The sequence below is a fragment of the Pseudophryne corroboree genome, chromosome 6 (assembly GCF_028390025.1).
Source record: "Pseudophryne corroboree isolate aPseCor3 chromosome 6, aPseCor3.hap2, whole genome shotgun sequence".
Taxonomy (NCBI): Eukaryota; Metazoa; Chordata; class Amphibia; order Anura; family Myobatrachidae; genus Pseudophryne; species Pseudophryne corroboree.
The window spans coordinates 516,517,534-516,537,596 of record NC_086449.1 but is presented as its reverse complement, the minus strand read 5'-3'; the positions used below and the strand labels follow the sequence as shown (position 1 = coordinate 516,537,596).

The window sequence follows — 20,063 nt, the reverse complement described above, 5'->3', positions numbered from 1 at the left end:
ATGTAGTTTCACACAAGGTCAAGCGAAGCTTTTCAGTCGTACTGCTGGCCGCAGAGTGATTGACAGGAAGTGGGCGTTTCTGGGTGTCAACTGACCGTTTTCAGGGAGTGAGTGGAAAAACGCAGGCGTGCCAGATCAAAACGCAGGCGTGGCTGGGGAAATGTAGGCATGGTTGCCCGAACGCAGGGCGTGTTCATGACGTCAAAACAGGAACTGAATAGTCTGAAGTGATCGCAAGCGCTGAATAGGTCTGGAGCTACTCTGAAACTGCACAAAATCATTTTGTAGCCGCTCTGCGCTCCTTTGGTTCGCACTTCTGCTAAGCTAAGATACACTCCCAGAGGGCGGCGGCTTAGCGTTTGCACGGCTGCTAAAAGCAGCTAGCGAGCGAACAACTCGAAATGACCTCCAATGAGCAGTGATACTGAGCACTGATGATACTACGGACAACTGACACTGAGCAGCACGATTAGCACAAGACACTGTACTAGTATTAGTAATGTAGTATTACCACAAGACAAATTAGTGATGTGCACCTGACATTTTTCGGGTTTTGTGTTTTGGTTTTGGATTTGGTTCCGCGGACGTGTTTTGGATTCGGACGCGTTTTGGCAAAACCTCCCTGAAAATTTTTTGTCGGATTCGGGTGTGTTTTGGATTCGGGTGTTTTTTTACAAAACCCCCTCAAAAACAGCTTAAATCATGGAATTTGGGGGTCATTTTGATCCCATAGTATTATTAACCTCAATAACCACAATTTACACTCATTTTCAGTCTATTCTGAACACCTCACACCTCACAATATTATTTTTAGTCCTAAAATTTGCACCGAGGTCGCTGGATGATTAAGCTAAGCGACCCAATAGGCCGACACAAACACCTGGCCCATCTAGGAGTGGCACTGCAGTGTCAGACAGGATGGCACTTCAAAAAAATAGTCCCCAAATAGCACATGATGCAGAGAAAAAAAAGAGGCGCAATGAGGTAGCTGTGTGACTAAGCTAAGCGACCCAAGTGGCCGACACAAACACCTGGCCCATCTAGGAGTGGCACTGCAGTGTCAGACAGGATGGCACTTCAAAAAAATAGTCCCCAAACAGCACATGCTGCAAAGAAAAAAAGAGGCGCAATGAGGTAGCTGTGTGACTAAGCTAAGCGACCCAAGTGGCCGACACAAACACCTGGCCCATCTAGAAGTGGCACTGCAGTGTCAGACAGGATGGCACTTCAAAAAAATAGTCCCCAAACAGCACATGATGCAAAGAAAAAAAGAGGTGCACCAAGGTCGCTGGATGGCTAAGCTAAGCGACACAAGTGGCCGACACAAACACCTGGCCCATCTAGGAGTGGCACTGCAATGTCAGGCAGGATGGCACTTCAAAAAAATAGTCCCCAAACAGCACATGCAAAGAAAAATGAAAGAAAAAAGAGGTGCAAGATGGAATTGTCCTTGGGCCCTCCCACCCACCCTTATGTTGTATAAACAGGACATGCACACTTTAACAAACCCATCATTTCAGCGACAGGGTCTGCCACACAACTGTGACTGAAATGACTGGTTGGTTTGGGCCCCCACCAAAAAAGAAGCAATCAATCTCTCCTTGCACAAACTGGCTCTACAGAGGCAAGATGTCCACCTCCTCCTCATCGTCCGATTCCTCACCCCTTTCACTGTGTACATCCCCCTCCTCACAGATTATTAATTCGTCCCCACTGGAATCCACCATCTCAGGTCCCTGTGTACTTTCTGGAGGCAATTGCTGGTGAATGTCTCCAAGGAGGAATTGATTATAATTCATTTTGATGAACATCATCTTCTCCACATTTTCTGGAAGTAACCTCGTACGCCGATTGCTGACAATGTGAGCGGCTGCACTAAACACTCTTTCGGAGTACACACTGGAGGGTAGGCAACTTAGGTAAAATAAAGCCAGTTTCTGCAAGGGCCTCCAAATTGCCTCTTTTTCCTGCCAGTATACGTACGGACTGTCTGACGTGCCTACTTGGATGCGGTCACTCATATAATCCTCCACCATTCTTTCAATGGTGAGAGAATCATATGCAGTGACAGTAGACGACATGTCAGTAATCGTTGGCAGGTCCTTCAGTCCGGACCAGATGTCAACACTCGCTCCAGACTGCCCTGCATCACCGCCAGCGGGTGGGCTCGGAATTCTTAGCCTTTTCCTCGCACCCCCAGTTGCGGGAGAATGTGAAGGAGGAGCTGTTGACGGGTCACGTTCCGCTTGACTTGACAATTTTCTCACCAGCAGGTCTTTGAACCTCTGCAGACTTGTGTCTGCCGGAAAGAGAGATCCAACGTAGGTTTTAAATCTAGGATCGAGCACGGTGGCCAAAATGTAGTGCTCTGATTTCAACAGATTGACCACCCGTGAATCCTGGTTAAGCGAATTAAGGGCTCCATCCACAAGTCCCACATGCCTAGCGGAATCGCTCTGTTTTAGCTCCTCCTTCAATGTCTCCAGCTTCTTCTGCAAAAGCCTGATGAGGGGAATGACCTGACTCAGGCTGGCAGTGTCTGAACTGACTTCACGTGTGGCAAGTTCAAAGGGTTGCAGAACCTTGCACAACGTTGAAATCATTCTCCACTGCGCTTGAGTCAGGTGCATTCCCCCTCCTTTGCCTATATCGTGGGCAGATGTATAGGCTTGAATGGCCTTTTGCTGCTCCTCCATCCTCTGAAGCATATAGAGGGTTGAATTCCACCTCGTTACCACCTCTTGCTTTAGATGATGGCAGGGCAGGTTCAGGAATGTTTGGTGGTGCTCCAGTCTTCGGCACGCGGTGGCTGAATGCCGAAAGTGGCCCGCAATTCTTCGGGCCACCGACAGCATCTCTTGCACGCCCCTGTCGTTTTTTAAATAATTCTGCACCACCAAATTCAATGTATGTGCAAAACATGGGACGTGCTGGAATTTGCCCAGATGTAATGCACGCACAACATTGGTGGCGTTGTCCGATGTCACAAATCCCCAGGAGAGTCCAATTGGGGTAAGCCATTCTGCGATGATGTTCCTCAGTTTACGTAAGAGGTTGTCAGCTGTGTGCCTCTTATGAAAAGCGGTGATACAAAGCGTAGCCTGCCTAGGAACGAGTTGGCGTTTGCGAGATGCTGCTACTGGTGCCGCCGCTGCTGTTCTTGCTGCGGGAGGCAATACATCTACCCAGTGGGCTGTCACAGTCATATAGTCCTGAGTCGGCCCTGCTCCACTTGTCCACATGTCCGTGGTTAAGTGGACATTGGGTACAACTGCATTTTTTAGGACACTGGTGACTCTCTTTCTGAGGTCTGTGTACATTTTCGGTATCGCCTGCCTAGAGAAATGGAACCTAGATGGTATTTGGTACCGGGTACACACTGCCTCAATCAAGTCTGTAGTTGCCTGTGAATTAACGGTGGATAACGGAAACACGTTTCTCACCGCCCAGGCTGCCAAGGCCTGAGTTATCCGCTTTGCAGCAGGATGACTGCTGTGATATTTCATCTTCCTCGCAAAGGACTGTTGGACAGTCAATTGCTTACTGGAAGTAGTACAAGTGGTCTTCCGACTTCCCCTCTGGGATGACGATCGACTCCCAGCAGCAACAACAGCAGCGCCAGCAGCAGTAGGCGTTACACTCAAGGATGCATCGGAGGAATCCCAGGCAGGAGAGGACTCGTCAGACTTGACACTGACATGGCCTGCAGGACTATTGGCTTTCCTGTGTAAGGAGGAAATTGACACTGATGGAGTTGGTGGTGTGGTTTGCAGGAGCTTGGTTACAAGAGGAAGGGATTTAGTGGTCAGTGGACTGCTTCCGCTGTCATCCAAAGTTTTTGAACTTGTCACTGACTTATGATGAATGCGCTGCAGGTGACGTATAAGGGAGGATGTTCCGAGGTGGTTAACATCCTTACCACTACTTATTACAGCTTGACAAAGGCAACACACGGCTTGACACCTGTTGTCCGCATTTGTGTTAAAATAATTCCACACCGAAGAGGTGATTTTTTTTGTAATTTGACCAGGCATGTCAATGGCCATATTCGTCCCACGGACAACAGGTGTCTCCCCGGGTGCCTGACTTAAACAAACCACCTCACCATCAGAATCCTCCTTGTCAATTTCCTCCTCAGCGCCAGCAACACCCATATCCTCATCCTGGTGTACTTCAACAGTGACATCTTCAATTTGACTATAAGGAACTGGACTGTGGGTGCTCCTTCCAGCACTTGCAGGGGGCGTGCAAATGGTGGAAGGCGCCACCTCTTCCCGTCCAGTGTTGGGAAGGTCAGGCATCGCAGCCGACACAATTGGACTCTCCTTGGGGATTTGTGATTTAGAAGAATGCACAGTTCTTTGCTGTGCTTTTGCCAGCTTAAGTCTTTTCATTTTTCTAGCGAAAGTATGAGTGCTTTCATCCTCATGTGAAGCTGAACCACTAGCCATGAACATAGGCCAGGGCCTCAGTCGTTCCTTGCCACTCCGTGTCATAAATGGCATATTGGCAAGTTAACGCTTCTCCTCAGACGCTTTTAATTTTGATTTTTGGGTCATTTTACTGAACTTTTGTGTTTTGGATTTTACATGCTCTCTACTATGACATTGGGCATCGGCCTTGGCAGACGACGTTGATGGCATTTCATCGTCTCGGCCATGACTAGTGGCAGCAGCATCAGCACGAGGTGGAAGTGGATCTTGATCTTTCCCTATTTTACCCTCCACATTTTTGTTCTCCATTTTTTAATGTGTGGAATTATATGCCAGTATCAATAGCAATGGCCTACTACTATATATATTGCGCACAACTGAAATGCACCACAGGTATGGATGGATAGTATACTTGACGACACAGAGGTAGGTAGAGCAGTGGCCTACTGTACCGTACTGCTATATATTATATACTGGTGGTCAGCAAACTGTGCAAAACTGAAATGCACCACAGGTATGGATGGATAGTATACTTGACGACACAGAGGTAGGTAGAGCAGTGGCCTACTGTACCGTGCTGCTATATATTATATACTGGTGGTCAGCAAACTGTGCAAAACTGAAATGCACCACAGGTATGAATGGATAGTATACTTGACGACACAGAGGTAGGTAGAGCAGTGGCCTACTGTACCGTACTGCTATATATTATATACTGGTGGTCAGCAAACTGTGCAAAACTAAAATGCACCACAGGTATGGATGGATAGTATACTTGACGACACAGAGGTAGGTAGAGCAGTGGCCTACTGTACCGTACTGCTATATATTATATACTGGTGGTCAGCAAACTGTGCAAAACTGAAATGCACCACAGGTATGGATGGATAGTATACTTGACGACACAGAGGTAGGTAGAACAGTGGCCTACTGTACCATACTGCTATATATTATATACTGGTGGTCAGCAAACTGTGCAAAACTGAAATGCACCACAGGTATGGATGGATAGTATACTTGACGACACAGAGGTAGGTAGAGCAGTGGCTTACTGTACCGTACTGCTATATATTATATACTGGTGGTCAGCAAACTGTGCAAAACTTAAATGCACCACAGGTATGGATGGATAGTATACTTGACGACACAGAGGTAGGTAGAGCAGTGGCCTACTGTACCATACTGCTATATATTATATACTGGTGGTCAGCAAACTGTGCAAAACTGAAATGCACCACAGGTATGGATGGATAGTATACTTGACGACACAGAGGTAGGTAGAGCAGTGGCCTACTGTACCGTACTGCTATATATTATATACTGGTGGTCAGCAAACTTTGCAAAACTGAAATGCACCACAGGTATGGATGGATAGTATACTTGACGACACAGAGGTAGGTAGAGCAGTGGCCTTCTGTACCGTACTCCTATATATTATATACTGGTGGTCAGCAAAATTATGCACTGTACTCCTACTATATACTACAATGCAGCACAGATATGGAGCGTTTTTCAGGCAGAGAACGTATAATACTGGTGGTCACTGGTCAGCAAAACTCTGCACTGTACTCCTCCTATATAATACTGCTGGTCCCCAGTCCCCACAATAAAGCAGTGTGAGCACAGATATATGCAGCACACTGAGCACAGATATGGAGCGTTTTTCAGGCAGAGAACGTATAATACTGGTGGTCACTGGTCAGCAAAACTCTGCACTGTACTCCTCCTATATAATACTGCTGGTCCCCAGTCCCCACAATAAAGCAGTGTGAGCACAGATATATGCAGCACACTGAGCACAGATATGGAGCGTTTTTCAGGCAGAGAACGTATAATACTGGTGGTCACTGGTCAGCAAAACTCTGCACTGTACTCCTCCTATAATACTGCTGGTCCCCAGAATAAAGATATTTGCAGCCCCCTGAAAGTTCTGAAACAAAGTGAGAGGACGTCAGCCACGTCCTCTCACTATCATTTCCAATGCACGAGTGAAAAATGGCGGCGACGCGCGGCTCCTTAAATAGAATCCGAATCTCGCGAGAATCCGACAGCGGGATGATGACGTTCGGGCGCGCTCGGGTTAACCGAGCAATACTGGAGTATCCGAGTATGCCTCGGACCCGTGTAAAATGGGTGAAGTTCGGGGGGGTTCGGATTCCGAGGAACCGAACCCGCTCATCACTAAAGACAATTGGGGTAATTCCAAGTTGATCGCAGCAGGAATTTTGTTAGCAGTTGGGCAAAACCATGTGCACTGCAGGGGAGGCAGATTTAACATGTGCAGAGAGAGTTAGATTTGGGTGTTGTGTGTTCAATCTGCAATCTAATTTGCAGTGTAAAAATAAAGCAGCCAGTATTTACCCTGCACAGAAATAAAATAACCCACCCAAATCTAAGTCTTTCTGCACGTGTTATATCTGCCTCCCCTGCAGTGCACATGGTTTTGCCCAACTGCTTACAAAATTCCTGCTACGATCAACTTGGAATTACCCCCAATGAGCAGTGATACTGAGCACTGATGATACTACGAAGAATTGACACTGAGCAGCACGATGCAGCACAAGACACTGTACTAGTATTACTGAGCAGCACAAAAGCACTCTGGAATTGTCACCCCCCAGATACCACTGTGATTGGAATGATGATGACCGATGCACAGTCACAGGACACTACTACCAGAGCACCCTACAGCGGCAAGATGCAGCACAAGAGAGACACTGTACTAGTATTACTGAGCAGCAATAAGCACTGATACTGAGCACTGATACTGAGATTTGGCACTGAGAGAACGTAGCTACGTCCTCTCTGTACCCTCTACAATGCACGAGTGAAAATGGCGGCGACGCGCGCTCTTTATATGGAATCCGAATCTCGCGAGAATCCGACAGCGGGATGATGACGTTTTGCCTCGTTCGGGTTTTCCGAGTTGGATGGGAACAACCGAGCCTGGTTCGGACTCGTGTTTGACACGTGAAGTTCGGTAGGGTTCGGTTCTCAGAAAACCGAACCCGCTCATCTCTAGTTGCCACCCACAAATGGCCTCTTCCTGTCAATCACCTTGAGAACGCCCATGCGTTCAGATTGTTCACACCATTCCGTCGCTGACTGGCGATGCCCATTGTTGTTGTCCGACGTACATGTGCATTGCGGTGCATACGCATTTACAGTTGGTACCTGATCGCCCGCTGTGCAAAAATGTACAGCAGCGATCAGATCTAAATTACCCCATTTATCGATTCCCACTTTATCTCCCTCCAAGGTTTGATACATTTCATGTCATAATGTCCCAGACATAGCAATTAGGAAATTAATAAGGGCAGATACTAAAATCCTTTGCAAATTTGTCTGGATGAGGAGTCCAAAAGTAAATACTGAAACAATTCCTTTATTGAAATGTTATTTCCTGCCAGGTAGAGTTAAGCTAGGCACATAATATACAATTATCAGTCTGATATTCCAATAATTGTATGATCGGCACAATTATATGTATGTGCAGAAGTGATGAAGGAGCGTTAGCCTATAAACTGCTTCAAACACTCCTGCAATGGTCGGGAGGTCGGAATCTGATGTGCTGCACACAATGTCTGGTTCCTGATCTCCCAATCCCGCTGAAGACATCTGAAGAAAGTGCAGGGTGAGCTAAACATTTGTCAATGTGTACTGGTGTCCACTGATCCGATAATCGCTTTGTTGTGTTAGAGCAGTGATCTCCAACCCGTAGCTTTATTTTCGGTAGCTCACAGAGCGCACGGGCTTGGGCAGTCACTGGCACTCCTCCTCCCTTCATTTTTAATATGGTGCCGGCCGTCAGTCAATCAGAGCTCGTGGACCAGCAGTGGTGGCACCTGATTGGCTGCCAGGCCGCGAGTTTTGATTGGCTCACTTACTGGCACCATATTTTAAATGCCCGTCACCGCAGGAGACTCTGTCACCCTCACTGTAGCCATTCTCCGGACTTCACAGGAGAGGCTCGCGCTGCGCTCTCCTCCCCTTCTGTCCCTCATACAGAAGGAGCAGCACCGGCAGCAGTAGAGGAAGTCAGCAAGGGTTAGCACTGTGGGGGCAGTGGCGTAACTACTGCCCCCGCAGTCCTCACGGTGGCTTGGGGGCGAGGGGCTGCGGGGGCGCCACTGATTTAGCACAGATTGACATGCGGACGAGCGTCTGCATGTCAATCTGCTCCTACTAACCCTCCCTGCTGTGTTGGAGGGACACGGAGGGCACAGCGCGCGCCTCTCCTGTGTCCCTCCTGCATCATCTCCGGCGGCCGCGGGTCTAATAAACGAAGTGCCGTTCGTGAGCTCTGATTGGCTCACGAACTGGCACTTCCTCTATTAGACCCGCGGCCGCCGGAGATGATGCAGGAGGGACACAGGAGAGGCGCGCGCTGTGCCCTCCGTGTCCCTCCAACACAAACCAGCGGGGGAGCGGCGGCGGCGGTGGGGGAGGGGCACGCACTGAGGGGGCATATATGGCACTGGGGGGGAATATCTGGCACTGGGGGTATATGTGGCACTGGGGGGGGGGAATCTGGCACTGGGGGCATATGTGGCACTGGGGGGGGAAGGAAATCTGGCACTGGGGGCATATGTGGCACTGGGGGGAATATCTGGCACTGGGGGCATATGTGGCACTGGGGAGGGGGGGGGAAATCTGGCACTGGGAGCATATCTGGTACTGGGGGGGGGGATATCTGGCACTGGGGGCATATGTGGCACGGGGGGGGATCTGGCACTTGGAGCATATGTGGCACTGGGGGGAATATCTGGCACTGGTGGCATATGTGGCACTGGGGGGCATATGTGGCACTGGGGGCATATGTGGCACTGGGGGCATATGTGGCACTGGGGGGGGGATCTGGCACTGGGAGCATATCTGGCACTGGGGGGGGAATATCTGGCACTGGGGGCATATGTGGCACTGGGGGTGGAAATCTGGCACTGGGGGCATATGTGGCACTGTGGGGGAATATCTGGCACTGGGGGGGAATATCTGGCACTGGGGGCATATGTGGCACTGAGGAGGAATATCTGGCACTGGGGGGCATATGTGGCACTGGGGGGGTATATGTGTACCTGGCACACGGGGGGGGGGCTATATTGTGCACTGGGGTCATGTGAGTACCTGGCACCGTGGGGTAATATCTGGCACTGGGGACATATGTGGCACTGGGAGCACAGCCCTAGCAACAAGCACTACCCCCTAGCAACGAGCATGACACCCAGTGCATGAAACCCCTGGCAACGAGCATGACACCCAGTGCATGAAACACCTGGCAACGAGCATGACACCCAGTGCATGATACCCCTGGCAACGAGCATGACACCCTGTGCATGAAAACCCCTGGCACCGTGCATGGAACCAAGAGCATGAAACCCCTGGCAATGAGCATGACACCCAGTGCATGAAACCCCTGGCAACGAGCATGACACCCAGTGCATGAAACCCCTGGCAACGAGCAGGTAATTTAAAAGTAATTAGAAGCCTTACTGTAGGACTTAATGTGTAATGGGCATTACGGTGTGTGGCATAATGTATCACGGACATTGCGGTGTGTGTCATAATGTGTCACAGGCATTACGGTGTGTGGCATACTATATCACGGGCATTGTGGTATGTGGTATAATGTCTCAGGGTCATTGCAGTGTGGCATAATGTATAACGGGCATTGCAGTGTGTGGCATAATGTATCACGGACATTGCGGTGTGTGTCATAATGTATCAGGCATTACGGTGTGTTGTATACTATATCACGGGCATTGTTGTATAATGTATCAGGGGCATTGCAGTGTGTAGCATAATGTATAACGGGCATTGCGATTCCTGTCATAATGTGTCAGGCATTACGGTGTGTTGTATACTATATCACGGGCATTGTGGTATGTGGTATAATGTATCAGGGGCATTGCAGTGTGTAGCATAATGTATAACGGGCATTGCGATTCCTGTCATAATGTGTCGGGGGCATTACGGTGTGTGGCATAATGTGTCGGGGGCATTATGGTGTGTGCATATTGTGTCATGTGCATTATTGTGTGTGGCATAATGTCTAAGGGCCATTGCAGTATGTGGCATAATGTATACTGGGCATTACTATAAGGAGGAAAAATGACAAATAATGTAAGGGGCATGAATCAGGATTATTTTTCTTCCCTGTGGTGGCTAACGTCTGGGCGTGCAGGTTGGAAAACTGGGGTATAACGTAGTCTTTTCCTGCAATACCACGCCCCTTTATGTGAAGCCACGCCCATCCCAACAAAGCCACACACCCTATTTTGCAGCGCGCGCCGAAGGCGCGCGCACATTTATCCCTTTATTAGTGCTAATTATGGGGGATGGCGGAGGGGGGCGCCAAAGAATTTTTTGGCTTGGGGGAGAAACATTTCTAGTTACGCCACTGTGTGAGGGGCACTGTATTGGACACTGCGGGGGGGGGGGGCATTATTTGTGTATCTGGCACTGCTGAGGGGCATTATTTGTGTATCTGGCACTGCTGAGGGGCATTATTTGTGTATCTGGCACTACGCGGGGGGGCATTACTTGTAGTTGTGAGGCCACACCCACTTTGTGAGGCCACACTCACTTTCGCAGGAACGCACGCGCATTGGGGGGAGGGGGTAGCTCCTTCAGAGGTTTTATTTTCCAAAAGTAGCTCACACCCCAATTAAGGTTGGAGACCACTGTGTTAGTGCATTTACTGGATCTGCAGGTGTGTACCCAGAATAACAATCAACAATATAAATTTCAACCTTCTCACCAAAATTGGTGTTTCATACATCCAGAATTAAGAATGTTCAAATATACACATTGGGCCTCATTCAGAGTTCTTTGCAAACCCAATGATTTTGCAGTTGTATGATTATCATCCAACTGTGCGTGTGTCTAATTTGCTGGTGCATACTCTAAAAATGAAGGACTGACAATCAAACAATTATAATAAACATTATTAAAAAATTGAGGTTCTTAGCATCATTTTCAGCCCAGTGGGTCCCTAACACTCCTAAGGTTCAGGCACAGAACATGGGCTGGCGCAGGCCAACCACCCCAAGTGACAAGTAGCAGAGTAATGTTATGTAATTGTTAATAAGTGTCACTTTATTAAGAGGCATAGGGGGTCATTCCGAGTTGATCGCTCGCTGATAATTTTCGCAGCACAGCGATCAGGTAATAAAATGGCATTTATGCGCACGCGCGACGTACGGGTACAAAGCTCTTTGTGGTTGTGCTCAGGTTCTAGCGAAGTTTTCCTTTGCACTGGGGGCCGCAAGAAGATTGACAGTAAGGGGGCATTTCTGTAGAGATGAGCGGGTTCGGTTTCTTTGAATCCGAACCCGCACGAACTTCACTTTTTTTTTCACGGGTCCGAGCGACTCGGATCTTCCCGCCTTGCTCGGTTAACCCGAGCGCGCCCGAACGTCATCATGACGCTGTCGGATTCTCGCGAGACTCGGATTCTATATAAGGAGCCGCGCGTCGCCGCCATTTTCACACGTGCATTGAGATTGATAGGGAGAGGACGTGGCTGGCGTCCTCTCCATTAGAATAGATTAGAAGAGAGAGAGAGAGAGAGAGATTGTGCAGACAGAGTTTACCACAGTGACCAGTGCAGTTGTTGTTAAGTTAACTTTTATTTAATATATCCGTTCTCTGCTATATCCGTTCTCTGCCTGAAAAAAACGATACACAGCAGTCACACAGTGTGACTCAGTCTGTGTGCACTCAGCTCAGCCCAGTGTGCTGCACATCAGTGTATAAAAGCTTATAATAATTGTGGGGGAGACTGGGGAGCACTGCAGGTTGTTATAGCAGGAGCCAGGAGTACATAATATTATATTAATTTAAAATTAAACAGTGCACACTTTTGCTGCAGGAGTGCCACTGCCAGTGTGACTAGTGGTGACCAGTGCCTGACCACCAGTATAGTAGTATATTGTTGTATACTATCTCTTTATCAACCAGTCTATATTAGCAGCAGACACAGTACAGTGCGGTAGTTCACGGCTGTGGCTACCTCTGTGTCGGCAGTCGGCACTCGGCAGGCAGTCCGTCCATCCATAATTGTATAATTATATACCACCTAACCGTGGTATTTTTTTTTCTTTCTTTATACCGTCGTCATAGTCATACTAGTTGTTACGAGTATACTACTATCTCTTTATCAACCAGTGTACAGTGCGGTAGTTCACGGCTGTGGCTACCTCTGTGTCGGAACTCGGCAGGCAGTCCGTCCATCCATAATTGTATTATTATAATATATACCACCTAACCGTGGTTTTTTTTTCATTCTTTATACCGTCATAGTCAGTCATACTAGTTGTTACGAGTATACTACTATCTCTTTATCAACCAGTGTACAGTGCGGTAGTTCACGGCTGTGGCTACCTCTGTGTCGGCAGTCGGCAGGCAGTCCGTCCATCCATAATTGTATTATAATATATACCACCTAACCGTGGTTTTTTTTTCATTCTTTATACCGTCATAGTGTCATACTAGTTGTTACGAGTATACTACTATCTCTTTATCAACCAGTGTACAGTGCGGTAGTTCACGGCTGTGGCTACCTCTGTGTCGGCAGTCGGCAGGCAGTCCGTCCATCCATAATTGTATTATAATATATACCACCTAACCGTGGTTTTTTTTTCATTCTTTATACCGTCATAGTCAGTCATACTAGTTGTTACGAGTATACTACTATCTCTTTATCAACCAGTGTACAGTGCGGTAGTTCACGGCTGTGGCTACCTCTGTGTCGGAACTCGGCAGGCAGTCCGTCCATCCATAATTGTATTATTATAATATATACCACCTAACCGTGGTTTTTTTTTCATTCTTTATACCGTCATAGTCAGTCATACTAGTTGTTACGAGTATACTACTATCTCTTTATCAACCAGTGTACAGTGCGGTAGTTCACGGCTGTGGCTACCTCTGTGTCGGAACTCGGCAGGCAGTCCGTCCATCCATAATTGTATTATAATATATACCACCTAACCGTGGTTTTTTTTTCGTTCTTTATACCGTCGTCATACTAGTTGTTACGAGTATACTACTATCTCTTTATCAACCAGTGTACAGTGCGGTAGTTCACGGCTGTGGCTACCTCTGTGTCGGAACTCGGCAGGCAGTCCGTCCATCCATAATTGTATTATAATATATACCACCTAACCGTGGTTTTTTTTTCGTTCTTTATACCGTCGTCATACTAGTTGTTACGAGTATACTACTATCTCTTTATCAACCAGTGTACAGTGCGGTAGTTCACGGCTGTGGCTACCTCTGTGTCGGCACTCGGCAGGCAGTCCGTCCAACCATAATTGTATTATATACCACCTAACCGTGGTTTTTTTTTCATTCTTTATACCGTCGTCATACTAGTTGTTACGAGTATACTACTATCTCTTTATCAACCAGTGTACAGTGCGGTAGTTCACGGCTGTGGCTACCTCTGTGTCGGCACTCGGCAGGCAGTCCGTCCAACCATAATTGTATTATATACCACCTAACCGTGGTTTTTTTTTCATTCTTTATACCGTCGTCATACTAGTTGTTACGAGTATACTACTATCTCTTTATCAACCAGTGTACAGTGCGGTAGTTCACGGCTGTGGCTACCTCTGTGTCGGCACTCGGCAGCCCGTCCATAATTGTATATACCAGTGACCTAACCGTGGTTTTTTTTTCTTTCTTTATACATACATACTAGTTACGAGTATACTATCTCTTTATCAACCAGTCTATATATTAGCAGCAGACACAGTACAGTGCGGTAGTTCACGGCTGTGGCTACCTCTGTGTCGGCACTCGGCAGCCCGTCCATAATTGTATATACCACCTAACCGTGGTTTTTTTTTCTTTCTTTATACATACATACTGCAGTGCCACTCCTAGATGGGCCCGGTGTTTGTGTCGGCCACTAGGGTCGCTAATCTTACTCACACAGTCAGCTACCTCATTGCGCCTCTTTTTTTCTTTGCGTCATGTGCTGTTTGGGGAGGGTTTTTTGGAAGGGCCATCCTGCGTGACACTGCAGTGCCACTCCTAGATGGGCCCGGTGTTTGTGTCGGCCACTAGGGTCGCTAATCTTACTCACACAGCTACCTCATTGCGCCTCTTTTTTTCTTTGCGTCATGTGCTGTTTGGGGAGGGTTTTTTGGAAGGGACATCCTGCGTGACACTGCAGTGCCACTCCTAGATGGGCCCGGTGTTTGTGTCGGCCACTAGGGTCGCTTATCTTACTCACACAGCGACCTCGGTGCAAATTTTAGGACTAAAAATAATATTGTGAGGTGTGAGGTATTCAGAATAGACTGAAAATGAGTGTAAATTATGGTTTTTGAGGTTAATAATACTTTGGGATCAAAATGACCCCCAAATTCTATGATTTAAGCTGTTTTTTAGTGTTTTTGGAAAAAAACACCCGAATCCAAAACACACCCGAATCCGACAAAAATAATTCGGTGAGGTTTTGCCAAAACGCGTTCGAACCCAAAACACGGCCGCGGAACCGAACCCAAAACCAAAACACAAAACCCGAAAAATTTCAGGCGCTCATCTCTACATTTCTGGGTGTCAACTGACCGTTTTCAGGGAGTGTTTGCAAAAACGCAAGCGTGTCTGAAAAAAACGCAGGCATGGCAGGGCGTTCGCTGGGCGGGTGTATGACGTCAAATCCGGACACGAATAGGCTGAAGTGATCGCAAGCGCTGAGTAGGTTCAGAGCTACTCTGAAACTGCACAAACTCTTTTTGCAGAGCTCGGCTGCACAAGCGTTCGCACTTCTGCTAAGCTAAAATACACTCCCCAGTGGGCGGCGGCATAGCATTTGCACGGCTGCTAAAAACTACTAGCGAGCGATCAACTTGGAATGACCCCCTTGGTTCTAAGCAAAGCAGGAGTTGGAGAACCAGAGGGAACCCTACTTAACACCATCTCCAGATAGCATTGTTATCGCAGGCTGTCCCCCCCCCCCCACACACACACACACACACACACACACACACCTTTCCCCTACCCCAGTATTTTTACACAATTCCCCTTAGTATATTCGGCCCAATTGAATTTCCCAATGCAATAAATGGAAATGCGATCTGCTTACTTAGAATATACGAATTAAAGGGCTTGGAGTCGTTTTTCATGAAAACTGCTCCAAAAGATCTTTAATACATTCAGGCGATACATTACTTTAGTAAAAATAATTTTGATAAATATGCCCGTTACTAACTTCTGCAAAGGAATGTTGATACTGTAATAAAAAGATTCAGCATAATTGTTTCTGTTTATGCAGGTAATAATTAAATAATTATTTTCTTACGTCTTTCTGGATGGTTTCTAAGGCATTTTGAAAGCTTTTTGGTTGATCAGTCAACGGTATAAGGTTTTTCAATGTCCCGTTAATATTTTCTTCAATCTTGAAAAAAAAATCAAAATAAATAAATCATAATTACAGCCTAAAACACATTGCTTTAAACTGAGACTGGGCTGCAGCTGGTCAGCAAAAGAGTATACAACATACTGTACCTTGGGTTTATAGACAACTCCCAAAATTCCTGCTGTTACTTGAAGTGCCAGGATCAAAAGCAGCCCAATAAAAAACTAGAAATAAGAAAAAATGTTTTGGATAAAACAACAACAACAACAACAACAACAACAACAACAACAACAACAACAACAACATAACAACAACAACATAACAACAACAACAACAACATTAATTTTAATACTAATACTAATAAAAAGCCCTTGGACATTGGATCATTGTTGCTATAAATACAATCAGTTCATACTCCACATTTGCATACCAAACTGCTTCTATATTTACATAGCCTTGGACAGTATTTGCACATGGGGAGGCTTAATAAAGGTTAGTGGGATAAGGAAGTGTACATACAGTATAAGTAAAGCAGGACCCTTGATGATGGACCACTGAATGAAAATCCCCATTGTACTATATTTATAAAAGTGTAATCAATGTATGTTGGGACAATTTTATTTCATTACAATTTAGATCTAAGTTATGCATTGTAACTATAACTGATGAGCCATACTTGCAGACTTTTAGTTGTTCCCAGACAGGAGATGCATCCGACCATTTTGGAGACAGGGTCAGGCTCTTCGAGTCATTAAAATTATGCATCATTTAGCCCCACGCCCTCTATACGGTTCAATGTTCCCAGTATTATCCCCCATCATGCTCACTTCACAAGGAAGTAGACATGAAGCATGAGAGCCATCCTTTCTTAGAACCAGGGGTGCGGGTGACTACCCTAAAAATTGGGATTCTTGATCCCTACGTCAGCTTTGGTAGTTAGTGTACACATGGGTTGGGTTATGTGTGACCGGCGGTTAGGAGACTGCCGATCAGCATACTGACGCCGGGATCCTGGCTTTTAGATGCCCGGCGTCTTGGGGGGGGGGGGATTTGGGGGGATTTGGAGGGGAGAGCGCAACAAAGCCCCTTGTGGGCTCGCTGTGCTCGCCACAGGTTCTATTCCCACTCTATGGGTGTTGTGGACACCCATGAGTGGGAATAGTCCCTGACAGTCGGTATGCCGACTGTTGGGATTGTGAGGGGGCTGGATCCCTGGGTCGGTATTGTGACCACCGGTCACATAACTACACATTTGTATTAATTGGATGACAGTAGATTTATAAATACAGTATAATTTATTTTGTTTCATTGGCTAGATGAACATATGAGTTATACCTTGTCAGGATTATGAACAGATTCTAGGACAGAAACTGAATCAGATTAAGTTGTTCTAATGCTTCTGAGTCTGTTTTGTACTGTTTAATGTGGTTGCTGTTATATTAACTTCTCTGATACTCTGGTGCTTAAAATTACTATGGGAAGAGTCACTGCTAGTTTATAGGATTATGTGTACCACTTACTCTTTGCCTGCTATAGCATCAGCTTACTTAGGCATCGTGCTGTGTAGCAGTTTGTTTGATTCTTTTTTTTTTACCCAGTTCATTTGGTCTTTCCTTGACAGCTATTTGCCCTGACTTCTGTTTGTTGTGACTATTCATTTTTTGATACAAATACTAATATATGTTTGTTATATTTATTCATGTTTGCTGCCCACCCTGACCATGACAATTCTGGTAAATACCATCCCTGATTTTGATTTGTATCTATTATATTAATACCATCATTCTTTATAATACTTACCGTATATACTCGAGTATAAGCCGACTTTTCAGCACTTTTTTTTGTGCCGAGAAAGCCCCCTCGGCTTATACTCGAGTCTGTGCAGTGGGAAGGAGGGACACGGAGGGCACAGCGCGTGCCTCTCCTGTGTCCCTCCTGCATCTCTGGCGGCAGCAGCGGGTTTATTAAATTAAGTACCCGTTCGTGAGCTCTGATTGGCTCACGAACCGGCACTTCATTTAACAGACCTGCCGAAGACGCAGGAGGGACACAGGAGAGGCGCACGCTGTGCCCTCCGTGTCCCTCCTTCACAAGACAGCGTGGGAGCGGCGGAGGGTAAGTTACCGTATACCTGGCACTGGGGGAGTATATTTGGCACTGGAGGGGGGCACATGTGGCACTGAGGGGGCATATCTGGCAGTATGAGGGCATATCTGGTACTATGGGGGCATATCTGGCACTATGAGGGCATATCTGGCACTGTGGGGGAATATCTGGCAGTATGAGGGCATATCTGGCACTGTGGGGGGTATATCTGGCACTGTGAGGGCATATATGGCACTGTGGGGGGATATCTGGCAGTAAGAGGGTATATCTGGCACTGTGGGGACATATCTGGCACTATAAGGGCATATCTGGTACTGTGGGGGAATATCTGGCAGTATGAGGGCATATCTGGCACTGTGGGGGCATATCTGGCACTATAAGGGCATATCTGCTACTGTGGGGGGAATATCTGGCAGTATGAGGGCATATCTGGCACTGTGGGGGCATATCTGGCAGTGTGAGGGCATATCTGGCACTGTGGGGGGCATATCTGGCAGTATGAGGGCATATCTGGCACTGTGGGGTCATATCTGGCACTATGAGGGCATATCTGGCACTGTGGGGGCATATCTGGCAGTGTGAGGGCATATCTGGCACTGTGGGGGCATAACTGGCACTATGAGGGCATATCTGGCACTGTGGGGGCATATCTGGCAGTATGAGGGCTGTATACGGCTAGAGCTGCATTTCCCACCCTAGGCTTATACTCGAGTCAATAAGTTTTCCCAGGTTTTTGTGGTAAAATTAGGTGCCTCGGTTTATATTTGGGTCGACTTATACTCGAGTATATACGGGTACTTTGAACCAAAGCTAAAGTAAATGAACGGGTGATTAATTAATAGATTCTACCAACACAAGTTGTGTGAATTTTAGTTCATCACACAATTTTTCTTATAAAATTTTATGCTAACATCCACTATAGTAATCTCTGTTCTCGCAGACGAGGTATCAACAACACAAACTGTGGCAGCATAGAGGACAACAACTGTGGATTATTGAAGACCGCAAGGTACCCAGGGGAAATGAATGATGCCTCATAGGAAGCAGTACAATGTTTTGTAGCATGCCTTTATTTAACTAAAATTTGACTCAAATAGATATTAAGTTATGTTTAGGCCTGTGTCTGGAAGAGAGGGTGAAAATATAAACTTTATAGCATCAATACATACCAGAATGAGAAGGCAGCGACTTTCCCTTATAGCTCCACAGCATCCAAAAAACCCAAGCACCATAATTATGGATCCTACTGCTATCATTACATCTATTGCTGAAAGCATACCACTTCCTTCAATATTCAGTTCCTAGAAGAAAGTATAATATCAGTTATAGATTATTATACAAATAAGAAACATTCATTGAGCATTAACAGTAACACACAAAGCCATACAACTTAATTACCTGTAATCTAAATCTAAAATTACAATTAATGTCAATGTTATGATTGCATGATTTACTCACTTGAATGTTTATGAAGAGAATAAATCAGGGTTAATTCTGATTATTTTTGCAATACCCTTAAAAATTATTAATTAAAAGTTTTAACAAAAAAAAAAAAAAGAGTCCATAGCAACACTGAATTATGGGGGTAATTCCAAGTTGATCGTAGCAGGAAATTTTTTAGCAGTTGGGCAAAACCATGGGGGTAATTCCAAGTTGATCGCAGCAGGAAATTTTTTAGCAGTTGGGCAAAACCATGTGCTCTGCAGGGGAGGCAGATATAACATGTGCAGAGAGAGATAGATTTGGGTGTGGTGAGTTCAATCTGCAATCTAAATCGCAGTGTAAAAATAAAGCAGCCAGTATTTACCCTGCACAGAAACAAAATAACCCACCCAAATCTAACTCTCTCTGCAAATGTTATATCTGCCCCCCCCCTGCAGTGCACATGGTTTTGCCCAACTGCTAAAAAATATCCTGCTGCAATCAACTTGGAATTACCCCCCATGTGCACTGCTGGGAGGGCAGATATAACATTTGCAGAGAGAGTTAGATTTGGGTGGGTTATTTTGTTTCTGTGCAGGGTAAATACTGGCTGCTTTATTTTTACACTGCAATTTAGATTGCAGATTGAACTCACCACACCCAAATCTATCTCTCTCTGCACATGTTATATCTGCCTACCCTGCAGAGCACATGGTTTTGCCCAACTGCTAAAA

General features: G+C 46.3%; 1 protein-coding gene across 1 annotated transcript in view; it reads right to left on the bottom strand.

Moving 5' to 3' along the window:
- Positions 1–20,063, bottom strand: part of TSPAN8 (tetraspanin 8) — a 100,793-nt gene that overhangs the window by 38,713 nt on the left and 42,017 nt on the right. The window contains exons 3-5 of the mRNA XM_063927465.1: positions 19,077–19,208; positions 15,951–16,025; positions 15,745–15,840 (exon numbers count right to left, since the gene is read on the bottom strand). Of these exons, the coding sequence (XP_063783535.1) occupies positions 15,745–15,840; positions 15,951–16,025; positions 19,077–19,208 (303 nt within the window). The remainder of the gene's footprint in view (positions 1–15,744; positions 15,841–15,950; positions 16,026–19,076; positions 19,209–20,063) is intronic.